We start from the raw sequence: 23,234 nt of genomic DNA on the forward strand, positions 1-23,234 counted from the left end.
GAAGTCGAACGGAGGAATTAAGGCTTTACTGGCTAGGCTCAGGCGAGGCTAGGCTAGGCTCAGAGCCCTATATGCTCAGAGCCGTATGTATGTCGACTCACTAACCTTGCTCCTCCGTGTAGCGCTCGCGCGTCACATGACGAGCGGACGTCACAGCCTTACCCTTACGTCATACACGTGATGGGGATACGCACTTCTCACACTAATTTCATCATACTGAAATCAGCGAAAGCTTGCCAATTTGGAAGACATGTGTGAACGGTATCTATTAGTCCACCTGTTGCGTCTGCTTTCTTTTTTGAGGTATCAGTACTTTAGCAGGTTTTTGAGATTTAGCTAACTGCTGTTGCTTGTATAGACAGGCGTGTGAAAGAGCTGCCGTCCGTTTTGGTCTCGTTCCAGAGGCCGTCGCTGCTGGCGGACACAGCGCTGCCGCTTACTACGAGAATACTTTACGTACAGGAAAGCGTCGACCATGTCACGTGAGAGTCTATTTGCTGGGCCACGCACGAGTCGGCAAAACAAGCCTCTACCGCAATCTGACGAAACAGAAATTCCGTCACAATGAACCGAGAACGACGGGGGCAGTGCTGTGCGACGTTAAAGCGCATGAAGCGAACGACGATTGGAAGGAGCTTACTGAGTCGCAGTCTATTTTCAATCGCGTGGTCATCCGTCGGGTCGTTGAGCTGCTGGCTACGGTCTCTGGAAGAGAATCCTTGGCGCTTTTTGTTGTGTTACTTGGTTTGTTGACTGTTGGAGCGGCTGTTTGTTGTTTGATGCCAACACAACCATTTGTAGTTACTACCATATTGCTGCTGGCAATACCTTTTGTTGGGTGGGGAATGGCATTATCCCTGGGAGTTGGCCTCTGGTTTACTGTGCTGTGTGCAGAGATATTAGCTATATCATTATCTGATTCTTCATTTGATATGGTATGGATTGTGGCTGGGCTGTTTGCTGTCGAGATGATGGGTTGTCTTACTGGGACCGTCCTAGGAGCCAATTTTTCACTCGGGGTTTGCTTGACTTGTTGTGCGTTTGGGCTGTCACCTGGATGTCTAGTTCAGACGGGTTGCTTTGAGAGTAAAGGCTTGAACTATTTCGAAGCTGTTTCAATTTACATGGTAGGTGGAATTGGTGGTGTCGCTTTAGCTGTGTTGGTCCCAACAGGAAGTATTAGATTTGATGTCTTTCTGCTTGTTATTCTTCCTCTGATTACTGGTGGGTGCATCACCATGTCAACATACTGTCCAGCAATGTCAAATATTTGTCTTATGTTAGTTGGTGGATTTCTGTTTGGCAATGGCATTAGATTTTGTCTTGTTTTGGGACGATACTTAAACATGCTGTTTGCTAAGCTGATGGGCACAGGAGAGAAGCCATGGTATATGAAAACTTGTGTGGCGTCTCTTCTTGTTGGGATTGCTTTGGGTGTTTTGATAGTTCATACAGCAAGGTATGTTATGGTGATGAGTTGTCCAACCTGTCCAGTAACATTGGAATTTCCAGGTTCTTTTCAACAACTTGTGACTCACATCGCTGACCAGATAGTATATTGTATTCTGAATGTTAGACATTGGTTGAGGAACGAGCCTATTGCAAGTTTACCAAATGCGAATGTGCCAGTTGAGTCAATTGTTGATCACATGACTGCTAGTGAAGTCGATGATCTCCGCACTCCATTACTGAAAATGATTGACTTTGCCGGTCAGCATGCATACTATGCTATGCATCATATTTTTCTATCAGCTCAAGGCATTTTTATTCTTGTGTTTGATTTTCGAAGAGCTTCGAGTGATTTTGAAAGACATATGGAAAAACTGCATTTTTGGATTAGCTCAGTGTTGGCCATTGGAAAGAATGACAATGCACGCATCTTCTTTGTTGGAACTCATCGTGATGATTCAAATCTTAATTCCTCTAAGCGACAGAGAGTAGTTCGGCGAATGTTTTCAAAATTTATCAACTTTCATCCATACATTTGTTTTAATCAAGATGAACGAGATGCTCGGCTCTCTCTTGTGTTTCAAATTGAGAACAGCGTATCGTCAGATGGTCCAGCTGTGTGCTCACTTCGTAAACAGATTATTGAAGAAATACGGCTAAAACATGAAAGAATGCAACAAAATCCTATTCGTTGGCTGGCATTAGAAGATCACATTATTTACCTTCGTAATAAGGATTTATCATCAGTACTTCCATTGAGTCAACTACAGGATGAAGCAGAGAAATGTGATATTAAAGGTGAAGAGTTTAGTGAGGCTCTCGGTAATCTCAATGATTCTGGAGTTGTATTTTATTCAAATGAGAGCAGTCTAAAGGATTATGTTATTATTGATCCACAAGCATTGATCGATGCTCTTGTTGCACTGTTGTCTATTCCAGCTTTTCAGAATCGTGGCCTACACTTCTCTGTCTGGGATCGACTGGAGAAGGATGGGATTGCTTCATATGAATTACTTAAACATGCTTGGAGAAATCTTAGAGATCCAATTGATATTGTTATCAAATTTCTTCAATATTATGGCATTATTTATGAACTAACTTCTGGTCAGTCAGAACGATATTTTGCAGTTATATCTTGTTTGCCATGCAAACTACCTTCTGATGCTTGGAATGAGCCATACAATAAAGATGCCCATGAGAGAGAATGCAGGTCAATCTACGTCAGATTTCACCATGTATCTGACCCACATCAAGCCTTTTTCTATGTACTTTTAACTAAAGCACGTTTGCAAGCAGAGTCGGCTCATCGTTTCAAAGTTCACTGGTCAAGGACTGGAGGTGTCTTTGCCTTTTACTTCTACACATACGACATTGTAGTGCCATATAAACTGGAATATATTGAAGGAATGTTCAAACTCACCATCCAAAAGTTAAAATATATTGCAGTGGGAAAGAAGTACAAATTATTGTATATTGTTCTCTGTTATGTGTAGGTGTCGCTATTTAATTGAAGGGACGGTTCTTCGAAAGCTATGGGAGATGCTCGAGGAGATTAAAAGCAAATTCTTTCCTTCAGTTCAATTTGAAGTTGGTCCCGCTTGTCCTCACTGCTCTCTATTTCATAAAGAAAACATGTCGCAGTCTTTACTTCTCACCAAACGTTGGGAGAGAGCTGTTATTGAACAAGACAGTTTACATATTCTTCCACTGGCCACAAGTGGACAGACAGGCAACACAACTGATTCTACCGAAGACGCAGTAAAGCAGTTTGTAAGATGTCCAACTTTGTATTGCAATACTCGTGAGGTGCCATTAACGCACAGCAACGTAGAAAGATGGCTACAGATCAGTCAAGTCAGATTCAACCCATCTATCTCATAATGCAGATATTGATTGTATATTTTGTATTCTCCACAGACTCGGCCATTTGTGCAACGTGCAGCACAGAGAATATGGCAAGCCAAGAATGCTGGTCCTCTGTATTCTGCTGGAGGAGAAGGTAATCGACCCACATTTCCGAAGTAATTAAACTTTAAAATTATATAAGTTTATTAAATTATGGTTTCACGTAGTCGTTTCTGATGATGTGCTTGAACTGATTGCTGATCAGTTAATGAGCAGTGAGTGGCGGCGACTGGCGCGATGCTTGAAACTATCAGGAAGTGACATCAGTGAGATAGACTACAAGAACAGGGGTGGTAATCTGAGGGGCTGCTGTAGGGACATAATGATGTTATGGAAGAGAAGGGAACGCTCTGATGCCCTCGGATTTATTTTGGTCAAAGCTCTGCACAAGGCCGACTTGCGTCAGTTGGCAGACCGATATATACAGTTGTAAAACAGATAAATTACAGATAGACAGTACAGATAAACAGTAGATATACACACAAGTAGTCAAGTTATAAAATGTGGTATATATCGAGGTGTTCCATTACCAGAAGAGTTTGGCTTGTAAGATGGCATCAACAAGAAAACAAGGAATGTCTTATGATTCCAACTCTTTCACAGCACGTCACATTGTCAGGCTACACATTTAGATAATCGCCCTTGTCTTTGTGTGTCATGCTTATATCTGATTGCCTCTCAAGCAACAACAAGTGATTACTTTTCCCACCCACCTAACGCGTTCACACTATCAACTTCAGACCCAATCTGGACCGCATAAGTTTTCTTCAAGATTGCCATTGCTTTACTCTACTAATAATACTCAATATCTCTACTCGGTTTGATGCTGCTTTTGGCCATGTAGATCACTTTCTACTATACCTGGCACGGTTCTCCGTGTGAACTGTGGTAGTAGTCATTATGAGCGTCTATCGGTGCCCTTCTAGATACGATCGGACTTCCTTGTTCCCAACTAGAGAGACAATGCTTCCTTTTCAATATGTGAGTACTTTTCCTCCGCAGAGGTTAACAAGCAAGAAGCAAACGCTATCCCTTTGTCACATCCGTCCTGGAGCTGATGTGAGAGCCCCGCTGCTAAAATGTAGGAAGAGCTATCACACAAGCTAAGGTGATTTAGTTAGGATCAAAATATGTTGGAAACTCTGTTGTCGGTCAACATAGCCTTAACCGTGAGAAATGCTATTTCTTGGGAATGTGTCCACTTTCATGGAACATCCTTTTTAAGAAGTCGAGTAGCTAGATTCGGAAGGAATTTTGCATAATATTGAAGTACGAGCTCACATGGCCCGTCCTTCGTACGGGCAAGATACTGTGGTGTAAAGATAGGTCTGTGGACACGTCACGTGCAATCTTAGTTGCGAGGTCCCGGATGTGCTGAATGAAATCTAATCTTGCTCTTCGCGCTTGTTTCGTCAAGAAACGACACGATCGGCGCTTACCATTCGACGTCAGGAACGGGTAGTCTAAATTCGATGGAGATACGATGCGCCGTTCCAGAGATATTCGCGCGCGAGCTGAAGCGAGTGCGATCGGCAGGAAATCGCGTTGTCGTGGGAGAAGTCAGGAAGGCGACCACATTCTCACTTTCGACTCGAATGAATTCGGCGTGCGCGAGCCATATTCGGCTGAGATCAGACTCGCCAAACGCTCCAACAGACGGACACACAGACACCTCTGCTTTATATATATATATATATATATATATATATATATATATATATATATATATATATATATATATATAATATATAAAGCTCAAATTGTCTGTGTGTGTGTGTGTGTGTGTGTGTGTGTGTGTGTGTGTGTGTGTGTGTGTGTGTGTGTGTGTGTGTATGTATGTTCGCGTTTGGCGGCCACGTCTTTTGTCCGTTCGCAACCGAAATCGGCACGCACACTCGGCACGCACAGAAGACGGTTTGCGTAAAAAATAAAAAAAATAATGCACCGGGTCCCCTCTCGAGGGATCGACCCACGCGTAAAATTTCTCGACGACGCAAACGCTACACATTGCAGTTCATTCGAACACACGCCCGCACCAGTCCCGTGTAGACCCTATGCATCGCCGTCCTTCGCAAAGCTTCGAGCAATCGAATATCTCTTGCCGACGAAACCTACTCTTCTATCGCTTGCGTTTCTCTCCAAATTCTGATTGCATTTGCACCGAATCCAACCTACACGTTTTCTGCAGCAAGCGCTACACGGGGAGTGTGTCGATTTCTATCGAAACAAGCGCGAAGAGCAAGATTCGAATTCATTCAGCATATCCGGGACCTCGCAACAAAGATTGCACGTGACGTGTCCACAGACCTATCTTTACACTACAGTATCTTGCCCGTACGAAGGACGGGCCATGAATACTAGTATATATATTCCTAGAAATGCTCGAAGTTGTGGAACGTCTTTCGATGGTGGCATTTCGGTAATTGCTCTCACCTTCTCCGGAGATTGGCTAAGTCTCTCTGCCGAAATGACGTGGCTGCAATACTATACTGAATCTTGTATGAACTTTCATTTTGATTTATTCGCTTTCAACCCGCAATCTTTGAGTCTCTGAAGTACCTCCTCCAGTGTTTTAGGTGCTCTTGTGTTGTCACGATGATATAGTCTAGCCAACATAACGTTCGCGGAATTCCTTGTAAGACCCGGTCCATCGTGCGTTGCCAAATGGCGAGAGGTGATGCGACGCCGTATGGTAGTCTTTTGCACTGAAAATGACCTTTCGGAGTGTTCACTGTCAGACACATCTTAGATGTTTCTTCTAGCTTCATCTGGAGGTAAGCCTTCCGCAGATCAATAACCGTGCAGTGCTGTACTCCCGCCAGGCAGGTATATCTCTTCTATCCTGGTAATGGCTATTTGTCTACGTCTGCTTGCGGATTGACTTTAATTTTAAAATTCCCGCAGATCCTTACCGTTCCGTCTTTTGTCAATGGTGTCACAATGGGTGCTGCCCATTCCCTGTGAGGTACCGCTTTGATAATGCCCTCCTTTGCCATTTTTTCAAGCTCCTTCTCCACTAGCGGTCTGCGAGCTAAAGCTACCGGACTTGCCTTCCAAAACCAAGGCTTGCTATTACTTTTTAAAAGTGATATCCTTGCCTTGATATCACAGAGTCGACGCCCCACGCCCTCTGAAAACACAAATTTATGTAATGACAGAATGTCATACAAGGTTAGCTTCGTCTGTATGCGCAGGCCAGTGTAGTTTAATTTTCATCAACCACTGGCGACCAAACAGTGCTGGACCTTTGCCCCCCAGAATGTAGAGCGGAAGTTTTTCTTGTTGATCTTAATAGCAAACGTTGACTATGCAGTACACTGTATTTCTAATGTAAGGGCTGCACCGTTTCCACGGTTTACGTGTACACCTTCACGGGTGTCTTAAAAAGCCTCACCTGCTTCTTAAGACATTTCTCGTACTGACTCCTGCTTATTACTGAGACCGCGGCTCCAGTCTGATGGGTACATTCTCAACCATTAGGTCTATCCGGATTGGATTTTTGCCTGTCAAACTGAACAAAATGTTTAAAGTATCCTCGGAATCGCCATTGCGTGGTTGATCCTGAAGAGCTCACCTTCTTGACATCCTGCTTCTTAGTACAAGACTTTTCTTGCCTATTACGTGTATAGTTTCTCTTCCTCTGCTTGCCTTCTGCTTAGTGTCCTGTTTTGTTCCCGTGGTTAGACAAGCTCTCTGTGAGTGGCCTTGCTTGTTACAGCCGCAGAATACTAATGGCTTGTAGATACGGCAACTGGATCGCGATAAATCCAATCCACATCGCGAAGTGGTTTCGATCGCGATCGGTTGAATCCAATTAGAAATAGTGGGCGTTACCTTCACGTACGCTACGCGTGTAGTCAGAACATCTAACACTCCTCACTCGTCTTTGTTCTCGCTCACCTTACGTCGCTTTCTACAAGCAAAGAAGCCACACGTACACATCGGTTATCAGTCACGTGATATCGTAAATGAGGCGGAGGTAGAGTCCCGGATCTATTGTCGCTCATTTCCTAATCTCGCTCACTCGTTCTCTGCCAGATAGCTGCAGCCAGACCTAGCTGCTACGCTAGCGTCATAGTCCTACTGGATAGCAAGTAGGTAGAGCAGGTCACGTCAGCATCCGTCGTAACGTTGCTGCTGTAGAACTTGAAAACTGATCGCACCTATTCTCGATCACAGAGATATAGTGCTTGCCATCTCGTTTCTACAACTCCGTTTGAGACGCAAGTTATCTCTGTTAATAGGCTCCTTATATGACTTAATTCGCCAGATTGTTGTTTTTGTTTTGTCAACCTCTACTCTCGCAGACAACGAAGAAGACGGATGACTCACGGGACATAATCTCGGTCACCTGATCTCGAGTGATTTTCTCTCTTCAGACGCAGATCTGAGGCGTTCTTTTGGCTAATGTTATAGTCATCACCGCTGGCTACTATACCTACGGGCTGATGTTAGTGCTCATCGTACTGTTGTTACAGCAGAACGTGAAATGTGAGAGACAAATAGTCGTACATCCGGGATCATATCTCGGTCAGTGCTTTCATCGCGTTTCTACAAGACGAATTGAGACGGTATTCATGTCTTTTGAAAGGTTCGCTTTGGATGTTTATGCCACTGAATAGCCGGTTTTGTCTCTTCAGTTCTTCCGTTGCAGGGTGGTGGGAAAGGTGATGGCGTACGGGAACTAATCTCGGTCACAGTATGAGCGCACTTGTTGGGTTCTACAGCTTTCAGGTAAGTGGTCTTACCTTCATTGGGCATTGTGCATACGGTCACAGACGACTAAGGCTGATTGAAAGTGTTTTGTAGTGAATTTGTAGAACTATAACAGATTCTAGTAACTAGACTGTTAGTTGTCCTGGCTAAACTGTTTTTGAATAATAATTAAGATAACCTTTATTTAGCACATGTGGTTTAGTGCTAATTAGCAAATTTTGTGAGTGATAGATTGATCATCATGGAGATAAACATTGAATCCATTCTGGTACAAGTTGAATGTCACAAGAGTATGCCAGGACTCTGCATACTTGTAAACTGTGTACGTACTACGATCTTGTTGATTGTAAGATTTTAGCTACATCAGTTATTATCAACAACATGCACTGCTTAGCTAATTAGCTAATTCTATACACAGAAGGTTCGTTGGATATCTTCACTGGACTAATTATCATAACTGTCTCAGACTCAGAACTGTGTCATGAGAAAGATTGTTTTCTCTTTGGCAACATGTCACCATTTTCATAAGTTCTCAGCATAACTCTCTTTAGCGATAAAAGTAAAAAGCAGTTTTTGTGCAATTCTACTTGATAAAATCATCAATCATACCATCCAAGATAAAGAATCATTATATCTGCCAGTCAAGAATGTAGAAACAGGTAGGAATACTCTCTGGTTAACTGCCAACAAAATGTGAAAATTCAGAGTCATCATGTTGCAAGTTTGAAGTGCTAAAAATAGTAAGTTAAACGCACACATTCGTGACAATATAGCTCTAGAACAACAGTAGACTAAAAATCACACAATGCAACCTACTCAGGAACCCGTCTTTCTCAAAATCGCGTGACCGAGATTATGTCCCGTACGCCATCACCTTTCTCACCGCCCTGCAACGGAAAAACTGAAGAGACAAAACCGGCTATTCAGTGGCATAAAAATCCAAAGCGAACCTTTCAACAGACATAACTACCGTCTCAATTCGTCTTGTAGAAACGCGATGAAAGCACTGACCGAGATATGATTCCGGATGTACGACTATTTGTCTCTCACATTTCACGTTCTGCCGTAACAACAGTACGATGAGCACTAATATCAGCCCGTAGGTATAGTAGCCAGCAGTGATGACTATAACATTAGCCAAAAGAACGCCTCAGATCTGCGTCTGAAGAGAGAAAATCACTCGAGATCAGGTGACCGAGATTATGTCCCGTGAGTCATCCGTCTTCTTCGTTGTCTGCGAGAGTAGAGGTTGACAAGACAAAACCAACAATTTGGCGAAAGGAAGTCATATAATGAGCTTATCGACAGAGATGACATGCGTCTCAAACGGAGTTGTAGAAACGAGATGGCAAGCACTGACCGAGATACGATACTCTGTGACCGAGAATAGGTGCGATCAGTTTTCAAGTTCTACAGCAGCAACGTTACGACGGATGCTGACGTGACCCGCTCTACCTAGTTGCTATCCAGTAGGACTATGACGCTAGCGTATCAGCTAGGTCTGGCTGCAGCTATCTGGCAGAGAACGAGTGACCGAGATTAGGAAATGACCGACATTAGATCCGGGACTCTAGCGTTTTCAAAGTGCAGTGTGGACCCTCGCTATCCCGATCGGATCGCGATCCATTCTGTTCTAGTGTGGACAGGGCTTATTTCATCATACTGAAACCAGAGCTATCATACAGAAGCTGCTAGGTGTGATATAAACGCTCACCTATCAGCTTCTGTAATATCAGACGAAGGGCCTCTTACCCAGCGCCCAGAGAAGGAAAGCTTGTCAATTTGAAAGACATGCGTGAACGGTCGACTCTAGTAGTCCACCTGTTGCATCTGCTTTCTTTTTTGAGGTATCGGTCTAGTACCCTAGCAGGTTTTTGAGATTTAACTGTCTGTTGCATGTATAGGCAGGCGTGTGAACGAGCTGCCGTCCGGTTCGGTCTCGTTCCAGAGGCCATCGCTGCTGGCGGATACAGCGCTGCCGCTAACTACGAGAATACTTTGCGTACAGGAAAGCGTCGACCATGTCACGTGAGAGTCTATTTGCTGGGCCACGAACGAGTCGGCAAAACAAGTCTCTATCGCAATCTGACGAAACAGAAATTCCGTCACAATGAACCGAGAACGACGGGGGCAGTGCTGTGTGACGTTAAAGCGCATGAAGCGAACGACGATTGGAAGGAGCTTAGTGAGTCGCAGTCTAATTTCGATCGCGTGGTCGTCCGTCGCGTTGCTGAGCTGCTGGCTAGCGCTCCTGTCTTTGCAAGAGAATTCGCGGCGCTACTCGTTGTGTTACTAGGTTTGTTGACTGTTGGAGCGGCTGTTTGTTGTTTGATGCCAACACAACCATTTGTAGTTACTACCATATTGCTGCTGGCAATGCCTTTTGTTGGGTGGGGAATGGCATTATCTATTGGAGTTGGCCTCTGGTCTGTTGTGCTGTGTGTTGAGATATTAGCTCTAGCACTAGGTGATTCTTCATTTGACATGGTATGGATTGTGGCTGGGCTGTTTGTTGTTGAGATGATGGGTTGTCTCACTGGGACTGTCCTAGGAGCCAAGTTTGCAGACGGGGTTTGCTTGACTTGTTGTGTGTTTGGGTTGTCACCCGGATGTCTAGTTCAGGCGGGTTGCTTTGAGAGTAAAGGCTTCAACTATTTCGAGACTGTTTCAGTTTACATGGTAGGTGGAATTGGTGGTGTCGCTCTAGCTGCGTTGGTCCCAACAGGGAGCATTAAATTTGATATCTTTCTGCTTGTAACTCTTCCTCTGATTACTGGTGGGTGTGTCACCATGTCAACATACTGTCCAGCAATGTCAAATATTTGTCTTATGTTAGTTGGTGGATTTCTGTTTGGCAATGGCCTAAGGTATTGTCTTGTTTGTGGACGATACTTGACCATGTGTTTTGCTAAGCTGATGGGCACAGGAGAGAAGCCATGGTATATGAAAACTTGTGTGGCGTCTCTTCTTGTTGGGATTGCTTTGGGTGTTTTGATAGTTCATATAGCAAGGTATGTTATGGTGATGAGTTGTCCAACCTGTCCAGTACTATTTGAATTTCCGGGTTCTTTTCAACAACTTGTGACTCACATCGCTGACCAGATAGTATATAGTGTTCTGACTCTTGGACATTGGTTGAGGAACGAGCCGATTGCAAGTTTACCGAATGCCAATGTGCCAGTTGAGTCAATTGTTGATCACATGACTGCTAGTGAAGTTGATGATCTCCACACTCCATTACTGAAAATGATTGACTTTGCCGGTCAGCGTGCATACTATGCTATGCATCATATTTTTCTATCAGCTCAAGGCATTTTTGTTCTTGTATTTGATTTTCGAAGAGCTTGCATGGATTTTGAAAGACATATGGAGAAACTACATTTTTGGATTAGCTCAGTGTTGGCCATTGGAAAGAATGACAGTACACGCATCTTCTTTGTTGGAACTCATCGTGATGATTCAAATCTTAATTTCTCTAAACGACAGAGAGTAGTTCGGCGAATGTTTTCAAAATTTATCAACTTTCATCCATACATTTGTTTTAATCGAAATGAACGAGATGCTCAGCTGTCCCTTGTGTTTCAAATTGAGAACAGTGCATTGTCAGATGATCCAGCTGTGTGCTCACTTCGTAAACAGATTATTGAAGAAATACGGCTAAAACATGGAAGAATGCAACAAAATCCTATTCGTTGGCTGGCATTAGAAGATCACATTATTCACCTTCGTAATAAGGATTTATCGTCAGTAGTTCCATTGAGTCAACTACAGGATGAAGCAGAGAAATGTGATATTAAAGATGAAGAGTTTAGTGAGGCTCTCGGTCATCTCAATGATTCTGGAGTTGTATTTTATTCAAATGAGAGCAGTCTAAAGGATTATGTTATTATTGATCCACAAGCATTGATTGACGCTCTTGTTGCACTGTTGTCTATTCCAGCTTTTCAGAATCGTGGCCTACACTTCTCTGGCTGGCATCGGCTGGAGAAGGATGGGATTGCTTCATATGAATTATTCAAACATGCTTGGAGAAACCTTAGAGATCCAATTGATATTCTTGTCAAATTTCTTCAATATTATGGCATTATTTATGAACTAACTTCTGGTCATTCAGAGCGATATTTTGCAGTTATATCTTGTTTGCCATGCAAACTACCTTCTGATGCTTGGAATGAGCCAAATAATGAAGATGCTCACGAGAGAGAACGCAGGTTAATCTATGTCAGATTTCATGATATAGCAGATCCACATCAAGCCTTTTTCTATGTACTTTTAACCAAAGCACGTTTGCAAGCAGAGTCGGCTTTATTAAAGGCAACTCATCATTTCAAAGTTCACTGGTCAAGGACTGCAGGTGTCTTTGCTTTCCATTTCCGCAAGTACCGTAGTGTAGTCCTGTACAAATTGGAATATGATCAAGGAATGTTTACACTAACTATTCAAAAGTTAGAATAGTGTGTAGTGCTAAAGACTTATAATTCATGCATGTCATGTGTTATGTGTAGGCATCGCTCTTTCATTCAAGGAGCTGTACTAAAAAAGCTATGGAAGATGATTGAAAACATTAGGAGCAAGTTCTTTCCTTCAGCTCAATTTGACGTTGGTCCTGCTTGTCCTTACTGCTCTTCTTTTCATAAAGAAAGCATGTCAGAGTCTTTACGTCTCATCAAACAGTGTGGGAGAGCTACATCTGACAAAGACAGCAAACATATTCTTCCACTGGCCACAAGTGGACAGACAAGCAACAGAACTGATTCTGGTGAAGATGCTGTAAAGCAGTTTGTAAGATGTCCAACTTTGTATTGCAATACTCGTGAGGTGCCATTAACACACAGTAATGTAGAAAGATGGCTACAAATTAGTCAAGTCAGATCAAACCAATCTATTTCACTATGCAGGTATTTGATTGTATTTTGTATTCTCCACAGACTCGGCCACATGTACAACGTGCAGTAGACAGAGTACAGGAAGCCATGAATGCTGGCCCTCTGTATTCTGGTGGAGGAGAAGGTAATCAATCTTAATTAAACTGCAGTAATTAATATCTAAATTATTTTGTTTAGTGGTTTCTGATGATGTGCTTGAACTGATTGCTGATCAGTTAATGAGCAGAGAGTGGCGCCGATTGGGGCGATGTTTGCAGCTATCAGAACGCGACATCAATGAGGTACAATGCAGGAATGGGGATCGCAATTTGAGGGGCTGCTGCAGGGACATAATGACGTTATGGAAGAGCAGGCAACGCTCTGATGCCCTTGGATTCATTTTAGCCAAAGCTCTGCACAAGGCCGACTTGCGTCAGTTGGCAGACAGACACATACAGTTATGAAACAGATACATTAGTATACATAGACAGTAGATACACACACCAATTCCAGAGTGAGAAATGTGACATGACTTTTGTGCCTGCTGATTGGTTTATTGAAGTATTCTGTTATATTAGAACACCTAAGGCTACAACCATACAGAAGATTTTGGGTTGCCTAATGCTAGTAATGGCATCAAAGAACAAAGGATGTCTTATGACTCCCAACTCTCTACTAGCATATCACATATTCAAGATAATCACCTATATCCCGTTCACACTGTAGTGTTTGTAATCCTACCAGCATGGTTTAGTTTGGTTTGGTTCGTTGTGTTCCTGTGTGAACGTAATTACACCGAACCTTGCTAGAGTTAGCATACACTCTTGTAACAGGATGTAACAAAAAACTACCACCGGCAGACGACTCAATCTCTAACTCGTATGACTAAAACACTGCATGACTTACATAACTCGTATGACTTAGTACACATCACGACTCAAAAGCAAAGCAAATACCCGGATATGCACTGTGTGAACAGGCCACGGTTACCTAGTAATGTTCAGTTCGGTTTGGTTACGTAATTACATAACCATACTAGTGTGAACGGGGTATTAGATAATCGGTCTTTGTGTGCTGCTTACATGAGTGCATATCACGCTATTTCACCACCACCAACAGAGTGATTGACTTCTCCCACCCAAATTAGTGAATCCGATGATCGTTGTATTGTTAGAAAGGGTTTCTTAGAATTTGTGCTTGGAAGGAAGGATCACTAGTTGTGTTCTGAAAAGTCACACTATTTGCAGTCAGAGTGTGAGCGTGAATCACTGAAGTTGCGTTTACAAGTACACAGTCAATGACTTTCATAAAATGGGATTTGAGTATTCATATACCCATCTATATAAAAGCATGGGTATGGAGTATTCATATACCCATCTATATAAAAGCATGGGTATGGTATCAAACAGCCACAGATATAGAAACTTACATGCAATGGCCAGAGCTAATAAAGTGTATGCAACAACTTACTTCTAATAGTAATAATAATCATAGCGAGTACATTCCCATGTCCCACGTATCCAACATACTGGTAACCCAATCACATCAGCCATCAGTCTTGTATCAGACTCACAGTGAGTCATCACTTCTTTGAATTATGATCCAATCTATGCTTGGTCTTCCAATCTTGAGCTGCAATACAATGCATCGAATCAAGCACATGATTTGCCAGTTGTTTTGCAAGCTCACCTTGACACTCCCTCGAGCAGTAGTACCTGGCATCCGGTCGATCTAAGCATCTAAACACAAGAATACCCTGAAATCTCGACTAACTATAACGATACAAGTAATGCATACAGTTTGCATTTCTTAAATGATTTCGGTGTTGTCTCCCCTTTCCCACAGTTGCTGCAGGTTCGGAGCACCTCAGCCGGGTCAACCTTTTCTTGTCGACGTTTTTCTTTTCGTTTACGTTTCGCAGACGACTTTGTCACAGGTTTAGTAGCAATTGCACTAGCCGCTTTTGACTGCTGAATTGGCAATAGTTCACGATGTCTAGAACTTGGATTAATATTAATCCTATTAATCCCACCAAGCAATGCCAAGTCACTCTTCTGCTTGTTCATTGAAGCTCTAAAAAATCCAGACACAATCTGTTTACCTTCTGTTGATTTCATCGCCTCTGCCATACCCTTGGGGAGACTGTCTTTTTGCGTTGTGAAGTAAGCAAGGTCCATTTCATCAACCAATCCACGCCTCGAAACCGACATTCCCACTATTCTCTCCTGTAAAGTTTTTAGAAAGTTTATATCACCCTTGTGTTCCACGACTGCGAATGCTGAAACAACAGCAGGTCGTTCCACGAGATCGACAGGCACACGCTTGATCACCCCGTTTCGCTTCTGTGCCATCTCAAACGTGGGAAACACGTACATCTCGATCGTCTTTGGTTCTGAAACTTCCAAAAATTTTGTGAGAAAATCAAGGACGTGTTCGTTACCCTTTGGACTAACAAAGACAATCCGTAGAGCACAGATCTTGTCGGCATCGTCCGGAAACTGGAAGTTTGAGAGTGCCTCCATACTCCAATCGAGATAACAGTAAAGGAGAGGAATGTTGACACCATCGTATGTGGTAAACACGCTGCTGTAGTAGCCGGTTGTAAATTTTTCTATCGGCTCTCTTGATGCTGACACTCGTTTATCCGCTGTTTTCCATATCTGTGGATGTTGCCTCCATGATTCTCTATCCATATGGCACGAATGAGAACAGATGTAAGCGGCATAGAACGAGGCCCAGTGTGGATTCTTGAGCAGTGAGTACGTCCCCAGTCGTGTCACAAAAAAGATGCCACCGGTCACCTTAGTCATCAGTTCCTGCATATTTGAATCCGACATCGAGGATTCCGTAAGAGCAGGAAACTCATGCTTACCATCAGCCGTCATCTTTTGAGACTCGGGATGGACATATGGAGTATTACGCTTTATGATAGAATGCTTCTTTCTGCAACCAGGTACTTTCTTCAGTGGTCCCGCATCCGGTCCTGGTCCTGAATAGGTTATCGATGGCTTGTAAGTCGTGGTAAAAACACTTTGACGAAAATGTCCATCATATGTCGATACCGGTTCACCATTACAGAGAGCATCAATCCACCTTGCGCCACCTGCAAATTCGTCCGGCACGGCAGGTGTTTGCGAATGGGTGATGGACTGGTTTGTTCCTTGTTGACGAGATGGCTTGATATCTTGATCCCTAGCAAAGATATCAACCTTTCTATTCGCGGCGGCAATGTCTTCAGCCTTGAAATTATACGTGCCGCCAATGCGTTCAGAAGAATCAGCCGGCACGGAATCGCTAACACTTACAGAATCAGTTGTCAATACATCAGCGGTCGTCATACCCGTTCCACCATCACTTGCCTTGGTGATCAATTGTGAGTCATAATTGCAACTGGTTTCCTTCGTTGCCTCCTTAATTGCTTTCCCTTTATTGTCACCATCCATGGCCACTTTTCCAGTGTCTCCAGTACGATTGACAATTTGTAAAGGGCGCAATCCAAAGCGATCCAACGTCAGAAGTTTTGTGTGAAGCATTGGGCATTGAGAATCATCCAATTGTAACACGTCGTCTTGTATATCAAAATGCTCCAGTTTCATCAGTTCCGTAGTAAGTAGTTTCAGTTCCGCATTTGAAATTCCATCTACTATACTCTCATCAGCTGAATCTTGGGAGTCGTCGTCTTTTACTGTCTCATCTTTGTCAAACTTGCTCGGCGGTTTAAAAACATCTCTTGTGTTCTTCCCAGGGTATCCGACTGCTTGACGACACGATTGCATTCTCCCTTCGTTAGGTGTCACAAACGAGGCGTGATACTCGACATCGTTGCTACCACCTTTTCTTGACTCGGGTGTAAATCCGTGTTCCCTTGATGTCTGAAAATCTTTCTTGTTCGTTTCATGCTTGTTGACATCATCATTGTCACGATCATCATCTTCTGCATCATCGGTACACGTGTTGACCTTATTCTCAGACTTGTCTGCATCTGTTGTGCTGTGACTCCCACCTGGTGGGGGCGGTACTTCCAAGTGCAAATCGAATTTCAAGTCACTGACTTCTGTGTCCGTTTTGCACACTAATCCTGACTCGTGATTGCTGTCATTCGTATCAACTGGCAAATCAGTTTCCACCGTTGCAGTAGAAATGTCTTCACTTGCAGGTGGGCATGAAACAGTGGACGATTCATGACGCATTACATCACTGCTCTGGTTGACATCTGCGTTTTGTGTTACTCCGTTCTGACTGCAAAGATTCTCTTTGTGTGTATCACCTTGATGTGATTCCCTAACACTCTCTCCTACACTTTGTTTGTTTTCTGTTGTCTCCTCAATTTTGGTATCGAACCTTGCATCGGCATGTATCATTCGTTTATGACCCACCCACATGTCCATTTGCTCAACAATCCCTTCCGATTCTGGTTCTTCCTCTTGAGTTACTCGTTGGCCTATTGGTTCGGGCATGTCACCTTCTGATTCAAGTGTTTTGCTAAAATCTGCACTCGAGACATCAGCTGGTAAATCAGTGCGCTCATCAGTTGATTCCAATGGAAAACTTGCATCTGTTGACTTCTCATCTAACTCATCTGGATTACAATGAAAACCAAGGAAAGGAAATTGTGGTTGTCCTAACTCATCTTTCATTGGCCAACAATCGTGATCATCTGTATATGCAATCGGTTCCGGTGAAGGAGGTCGCCAGTCTTTGAACAGTTGAGCGGTTGGAGCGATACATTCGTCCTCGTCTTCCACAAGTGGTGGCATGTCAAGTTCAAGCTCATCGTCCTCCAGCTGGACAGACGGAAGTACAACTTGCTTGTTCGTTTCCGTGTTTACACTTGTCTGTCGTTCATCAGTAACATTTTCAGTTGACTCTTCATTCTCTTTCTTTGTATCATCATCATAGCCGTCCACAGTACTGGCTGCTGCAGCTTCACTTGTCTGCTTCTGTTTTTTCTTTTTCTTTTTTGTCTTGCTTTTGCTTAATGCATCTCCATCGGTGGAGAAAGTTGCTGCCTCGGCTTCTGTCTTTGCTTCATCTTTAGCTTGTTGGGTTTGCTTCTTGTCCTTTCGTTCTTGTGCTTTCCTTGCGGTCTCTTCTTTCTTCCTTTGTTCATTGTCAGCAATAGAATCACTAAGTTGCCTCTCCAGATCAGCCATGTACGTCGCCACGTCCCACACTTCTGGAGCTTCCAGCCATACTTGGAGAAGTCTCACAGCAGCTCCAGCAAACTTGACAAACAGTGGTAAATAGAAGTAGCCCTACACAGACAATGGAGCATCTTAGTGGCAAGTAACGAGTACCATGTCTTGACTAGAAATCAGATGTCACTAACACATGATGTCAACCTTGAGAAGCAATGGAATTAGCATTTCTGCTTAGTACTGGTACAACTTACCCTCATGTAGGTCATGCCATCATTGGGATCTCCGAACATCGTTCTGTAAACATCTCTACAGTAACATAGTCAAGGCAATTAGATGCATCACTTACACTAAATGATGATAAGTACTCCTTTCAGGTTAATCTACCGTACCCTGTATGTAGAGATTGCCCCGGTTAGGGAGCATTGTGGGGCGTGGGCATCTTTCTGTGCGCTTAGAGATCATAGTAAATGAATACTAAGATTTCTCAAAATTAACGAAATGAAACATTTGTACGTTGTGTACTATATCTTATTCTTGTTTTGGTCACTAATCATCTAACAACCTAGAAAACAATTGCTAGCCTCGGAGGCCCATGTGCCAATTTTGTTCTTCTTCTTTCTTCTTCTCTTCCATAGATATCTTTTTGTACGTTATGTACTGCTGTGAAACTTGAGAAAATGCTCTAGAATTACCCACACTCTGTTCTTTTGGTGATTACAGAAACCAAAAGGAATGTTAGAAAGATTTGTTTCTTTCAAGCAGATTTGATCCAACAACCGCCATCACCACCATTGCACAGTTCAGGCCAATCACGGAGAAGTTTTTGCGATTGATTGTCCATGGCAATGGACAAAGGGCCAATCAAATAGGCCAAACATTTATGAAAGAGTTTATCACCAGAACTGTGTAATTCGACCATGTTTGCCATTGTCAGGTTTACTTTATAGTCTGAAATTGTTTGCGATCCATGTTGCACACAGGAGCAAAATGACAAGTTTTACCTACACATAACAGTTTATATGGGAACCTAACATTTGCAACGCATATCCCGTCAACGCATATCCCATATGTATGTATTAATCTTTGTCTTTGACTGCTACTAAACCAAGTTCTATTCCGACTGTCATTGCACATTCACATACACTAAATTATACACGCACAGAGGTAATTCCACTAAACTGCATTCAGTAGAATGCAGATGCACTACTGAATGCAGATGCATGCATTCATCTGGACTACAGCTCTAGATATGTATATGTACGTATCATGACAGTTCTGGATGACAGCTCTACCATCACTACCACCGCCACCATCACTACTATGACCACACCACCACCATCAACCATGATCATCATCATTATTTTTAAAAAATATTTTTTGATTCTAGTTTATGTAATTTTTATTCTAGTGCAAAGGACTATAATTAAATTTAAAAAATAGAGAGAAATGTAGGGATTGACAAAAAACAATAGAAACAAGTTTTACATAGTAGCAATGACCGATGTCATACAGTTTTACCAACCCTATCTCCCTACATTGTTTATGTGGGTTGGTAAACTGTATGACGTCATTGCTACTATATAAAACTAGTTTCTATTGTTGTTTTGTCAATCCCTACATTTCTCTCTTTTAAAAATATTTTTAATTCTAGTTAAAGGTGCCCGCTCACGATTCACCGAGCATGCGCAGGCACACCCACGCAAACTTGAAAACGTGCCACGATTTCAAGTTGTCTCATAACGAAGCAGAACAAGCAATCATCTTAGGGTGCACCATATTCTATGACATACAGTCTTTATTCCTAGTACAAAGAGAAATGCGGATCGTGTTCTTGTCCGCCACGGCAGTTTCGCTCCTCATACTTGACATTTCGGGAAAGCTAACGACAAGTATGTTAGGTTCTTTATCCACACATTTACTGTTTACAATCTTGAAATAGCTTGCTGTTGAACAACAAAGCGCTTTCTTAATCGTTTTCTAGTTGCCTGTGACCCGGAAATGGGTGAAGCACAGAGCATCACGTGATGGCATCTGTAACTCTCAGCGTGAATTAAGCCATGGAGAGGTGCTGGACGCTGCCGGCAATGCAGATCGTGCATCTATCTTTACATGGTAGCTACAAGAGCTGGCTAGAATTGAGGAATAGCCTATACCCATAGCGACAGACGATGCGCAGGTACACCGATAAGCTAGTCTACAACTTCATACATGGTAGATGTCCGTCCGGATGCCATCGCACTAGTGTGCGCTCTGTGCTTCACCCATTTTTGGGTCACGTGCAACAAGGAAAAGATTGAGAAATCGCTTTGTCATTCAATAGCAAGCTATCTCAAACTGGTAAATGGATAAATGTGTGCATAAAGGCACAATTTCAAGATTGCATGGGTCTTAATGTTTGCACAACATGTAATAAACTATTGAATATAATTGAATATTGATATAGTACCACTAGCAGATACTAAATACCCAGTGTTGCTTGGAAATGCAGTATAATAATGCAGCTTAATTAAATTTAAAACAACTTTTAATTGTTTTGTCATTACAAATATCTGATTAATTTGCCTAATAACTATACACTGATCAGTTCATCAAGGCTTCTTCGTATATTATATTTCTAGTTTTTCTGTTCCTTGCTAAGATATAAGGGTTTGCTTCACTGCCCACTCTAAAACAAATGACGTGTAACTGCCCATGAGAGAAACAGGGTGACTGTAAGTCAAGCCCAACTACTGTGAGTGATTGACTGATTGTCCCCACGATTTGTTGATAAACATGCCAATATCAATCAAATGCAAAATCCTCACAAATCAAGTAATCAATCAATGCCCCAGCAAATTTAGAGTGACCCTCCTCTAATTCAAAATCTGTAAACAGGTTTTTTCACCTTGTGACAGCAACATAACCATCAGTATTGCTAATCGTTTATAAAACTCACCTTGTCTCTTTAACGTAGAAAGGATCTTTTGCTGCACAAGCAAAACATTAATAACTGACAAGAAACAAAGAAGAAGGAAAAATGCATTTACCGAAGCCAGCACCCATCCTATGTATATTCCCTTTATTTGCAGCAAGAAATGCACAGTTCATGATCAACTTCTTTGCATTTGATTCTTTTCCTGTCGACAATAGACATTCGAGAGACATTGGAAACACGAGACCTGCAAATGCAACCTTTCACAAATTCTTCTTCCAAGTAGTTTATTGCTCCATCGATGAACTCCTTCACATTGATTTTCTAACACATATTTCTCAAAATCAGCAAACAAATAATTCTAAAGAGCATCTGTACAGGATGAAGACCAGAAGAAAAATGTTTACGTTCCATGTGAAAGATCAATAGTGTGTCAGCCTTGCTGCTCCTTAGAACTTGACAGCAAGATGTGGGTACCATACATGCCCAATAACTACTCAAATATTTCAAAATCAAGAACCTTGATTCAAACCAAAATCGAACAAAAACCTAGAGCTACACACGTCTATATGGGCCAAAATAAGCAAGCACGCTATGCATCTGATGTGACTAATCAACCAACACAAGTAGCTACAACCATTATCTCTCACTCTATGTGTATAAAGGATAGCTGCACGCGCGTGTGTGTGTGTGCCTGTGTGTAAAAGGAGTACATGTATCACCAAATGGTCAGTTGCAGTGCCACCAAATTTTGCTCATACACGCCGAACCAATCAAGGTACACAGTGATGGTGTCGTTGTCTTCCGAGTTCTCTTAGGACAACACAATTTCTTACTGATTGAACTTGCCTCCACTTGTGTGCGAATTTCTCTAGAACTGTGCATTGGATCTCCACCAAATTTAAAATGCCCATTCCTGACCTCGGACGGTACCCTCAGAGTGTGACGTTTATTACCAGCAACATGTCATCAATAAAAGCAAGCTATTTTCAAGAATATCCGGGTCTTTGAAATATGGCTACCTTCATTTGCTCATGTATGTGTGTCGAATAGCTACCACGTTCACTACACCTGTTCCCTAAAGCAGCAGCAACGTCTTTGAAGTGACGTCCAATTGGACTGACAAAATAGCTGCAAGATAAGACATAAATCGGTCACACATACAGGAAACAGGCTATATGGGATTGTCGTCTCCACTCAATATCCGAAGTCAGTGCCATACGTCACACACTATCTAAAAAGCATACACTAGAAGGCTCAAGCTACGCATGCGTACCAATTTAGAAAAGTAGATTGACCTCTTCGTTAATTAAATAAGTGTAACTTATGTACGTTCAAAGCTCAAAGACACCGACAGTAACCAACTGGCTATTTTTGGCTCGCAATGGATTTTGCAACTATTTCAAAATGGCGTCGTCATACTTGTGCCGCCCAATCTGCGAAAACTGGCTACGCCACTGAGTCATGACACGGCACAACAAACACATGAAAGTCTACCACAACTCATAGCTACAAACTGCCCGAAAAACGTTCTGCAAACGAGCTACATCACCTTGGCAACTGATTTCGGAGGAAACTCTTTGAAAACGCCGTTGTAGACCGAATACTCGCGAAAACATCGAATGAACTGCTTCCAGAATTCTTTACCCTGCAAGTAAGCACAGAGCATTGGTCTACAACACTAGACAGTGAATGATATGGCTGCATGCGTGACGTGCGGGCTTGCCTGGTCACGCCACATGCGCTTGAAGGCTGAAGCATGACGACAGAAGAACTCGTGGTCGTATGACAAGAAATCCTGCGCAAACAAGAGAAAGTCGTTGGCTCGTAGCGGCAGACGTCTCATAACGAACTCGAAGACGGACAAGTCAGGATTATACGGGACGTTGGTAGAGAACACGTGGTTAGCCTCGAGCTTCCAGACCAGAGCGCGCAAACTCTAGTCGAGCTCTCTGTGAAAGTTCGAGGTTACCATGTAACTAACTAACTTGGCTATGTGACCAGTTTTAGTTGGACAGCAAATTGTTACGTCTAGAGAAATAGACAATTTATTACAATGCAATCTGTCAAGGCTACAATTATTTATATAATAAATAATCCACACTGAAACTTGTTTGTTTACTTTAAGTAATTAATTATCATTTAAGGTGTTAAATTCCGTATGTATCATCAGTTTGAATCTGCAGTGAATTCCTAAAAATTTAGAAATGCTTACAATAAGCTTTTAACAGATAGCTTTACACTAGT

The 23,234-nt window shown here is 42.5% G+C and overlaps 3 protein-coding genes across 4 annotated transcripts; 2 read left to right on the forward strand and 1 right to left on the reverse strand.

Moving 5' to 3' along the window:
* Positions 1-192: 192 nt before the first annotated feature.
* On the forward strand, positions 193-3,932 carry LOC134197573 (uncharacterized). Its single transcript, XM_062666921.1, has 5 exons — positions 193-303; positions 359-2,878; positions 2,943-3,303; positions 3,367-3,448; positions 3,522-3,932. The coding sequence occupies exons 1-5, from the start codon at positions 251-253 to the stop codon at positions 3,785-3,787; spliced, it is 3,282 nt and encodes a 1,093-aa protein (XP_062522905.1). The 5' UTR covers positions 193-250; the 3' UTR covers positions 3,788-3,932.
* A 5,905-nt stretch (positions 3,933-9,837) lies between these two features.
* LOC134197179 (uncharacterized) lies at positions 9,838-13,553 on the forward strand. The gene is made up of 5 exons (XM_062666454.1): positions 9,838-9,917; positions 9,975-12,515; positions 12,576-12,936; positions 12,999-13,080; positions 13,134-13,553. Exons 1-5 carry the CDS (start codon positions 9,862-9,864, stop codon positions 13,397-13,399), a joined length of 3,306 nt encoding a protein of 1,101 aa, XP_062522438.1. The 5' UTR covers positions 9,838-9,861; the 3' UTR covers positions 13,400-13,553.
* Positions 13,554-14,185: 632 nt separating this feature from the next.
* LOC134197033 (uncharacterized) lies at positions 14,186-22,853 on the reverse strand. 2 transcript variants are annotated; one of them, XM_062666270.1, is made up of 9 exons: positions 22,714-22,853; positions 22,540-22,635; positions 21,248-21,311; positions 21,103-21,192; positions 21,012-21,042; positions 18,328-18,382; positions 14,733-18,190; positions 14,625-14,674; positions 14,186-14,567 (listed from the first exon to the last, which is right to left on the reverse strand). In XM_062666270.1, exons 1-9 carry the CDS (start codon positions 22,831-22,833, stop codon positions 14,518-14,520), a joined length of 4,014 nt encoding a protein of 1,337 aa, XP_062522254.1. In that variant the 5' UTR covers positions 22,834-22,853; the 3' UTR covers positions 14,186-14,517. The 2 variants fall into 2 exon arrangements, with proteins under 2 accessions (XP_062522254.1, XP_062522255.1); XM_062666271.1 differs by lacking the exons at positions 22,540-22,635; positions 22,714-22,853 and adding an exon at positions 21,824-22,021 and having other exon boundaries at positions 14,187-14,567.
* Positions 22,854-23,234: the final 381 nt, after the last annotated feature.

Source organism: Corticium candelabrum, chromosome 22 (assembly GCF_963422355.1).
Source record: "Corticium candelabrum chromosome 22, ooCorCand1.1, whole genome shotgun sequence".
NCBI classification, from domain to species: domain Eukaryota; kingdom Metazoa; phylum Porifera; class Homoscleromorpha; order Homosclerophorida; family Plakinidae; genus Corticium; species Corticium candelabrum.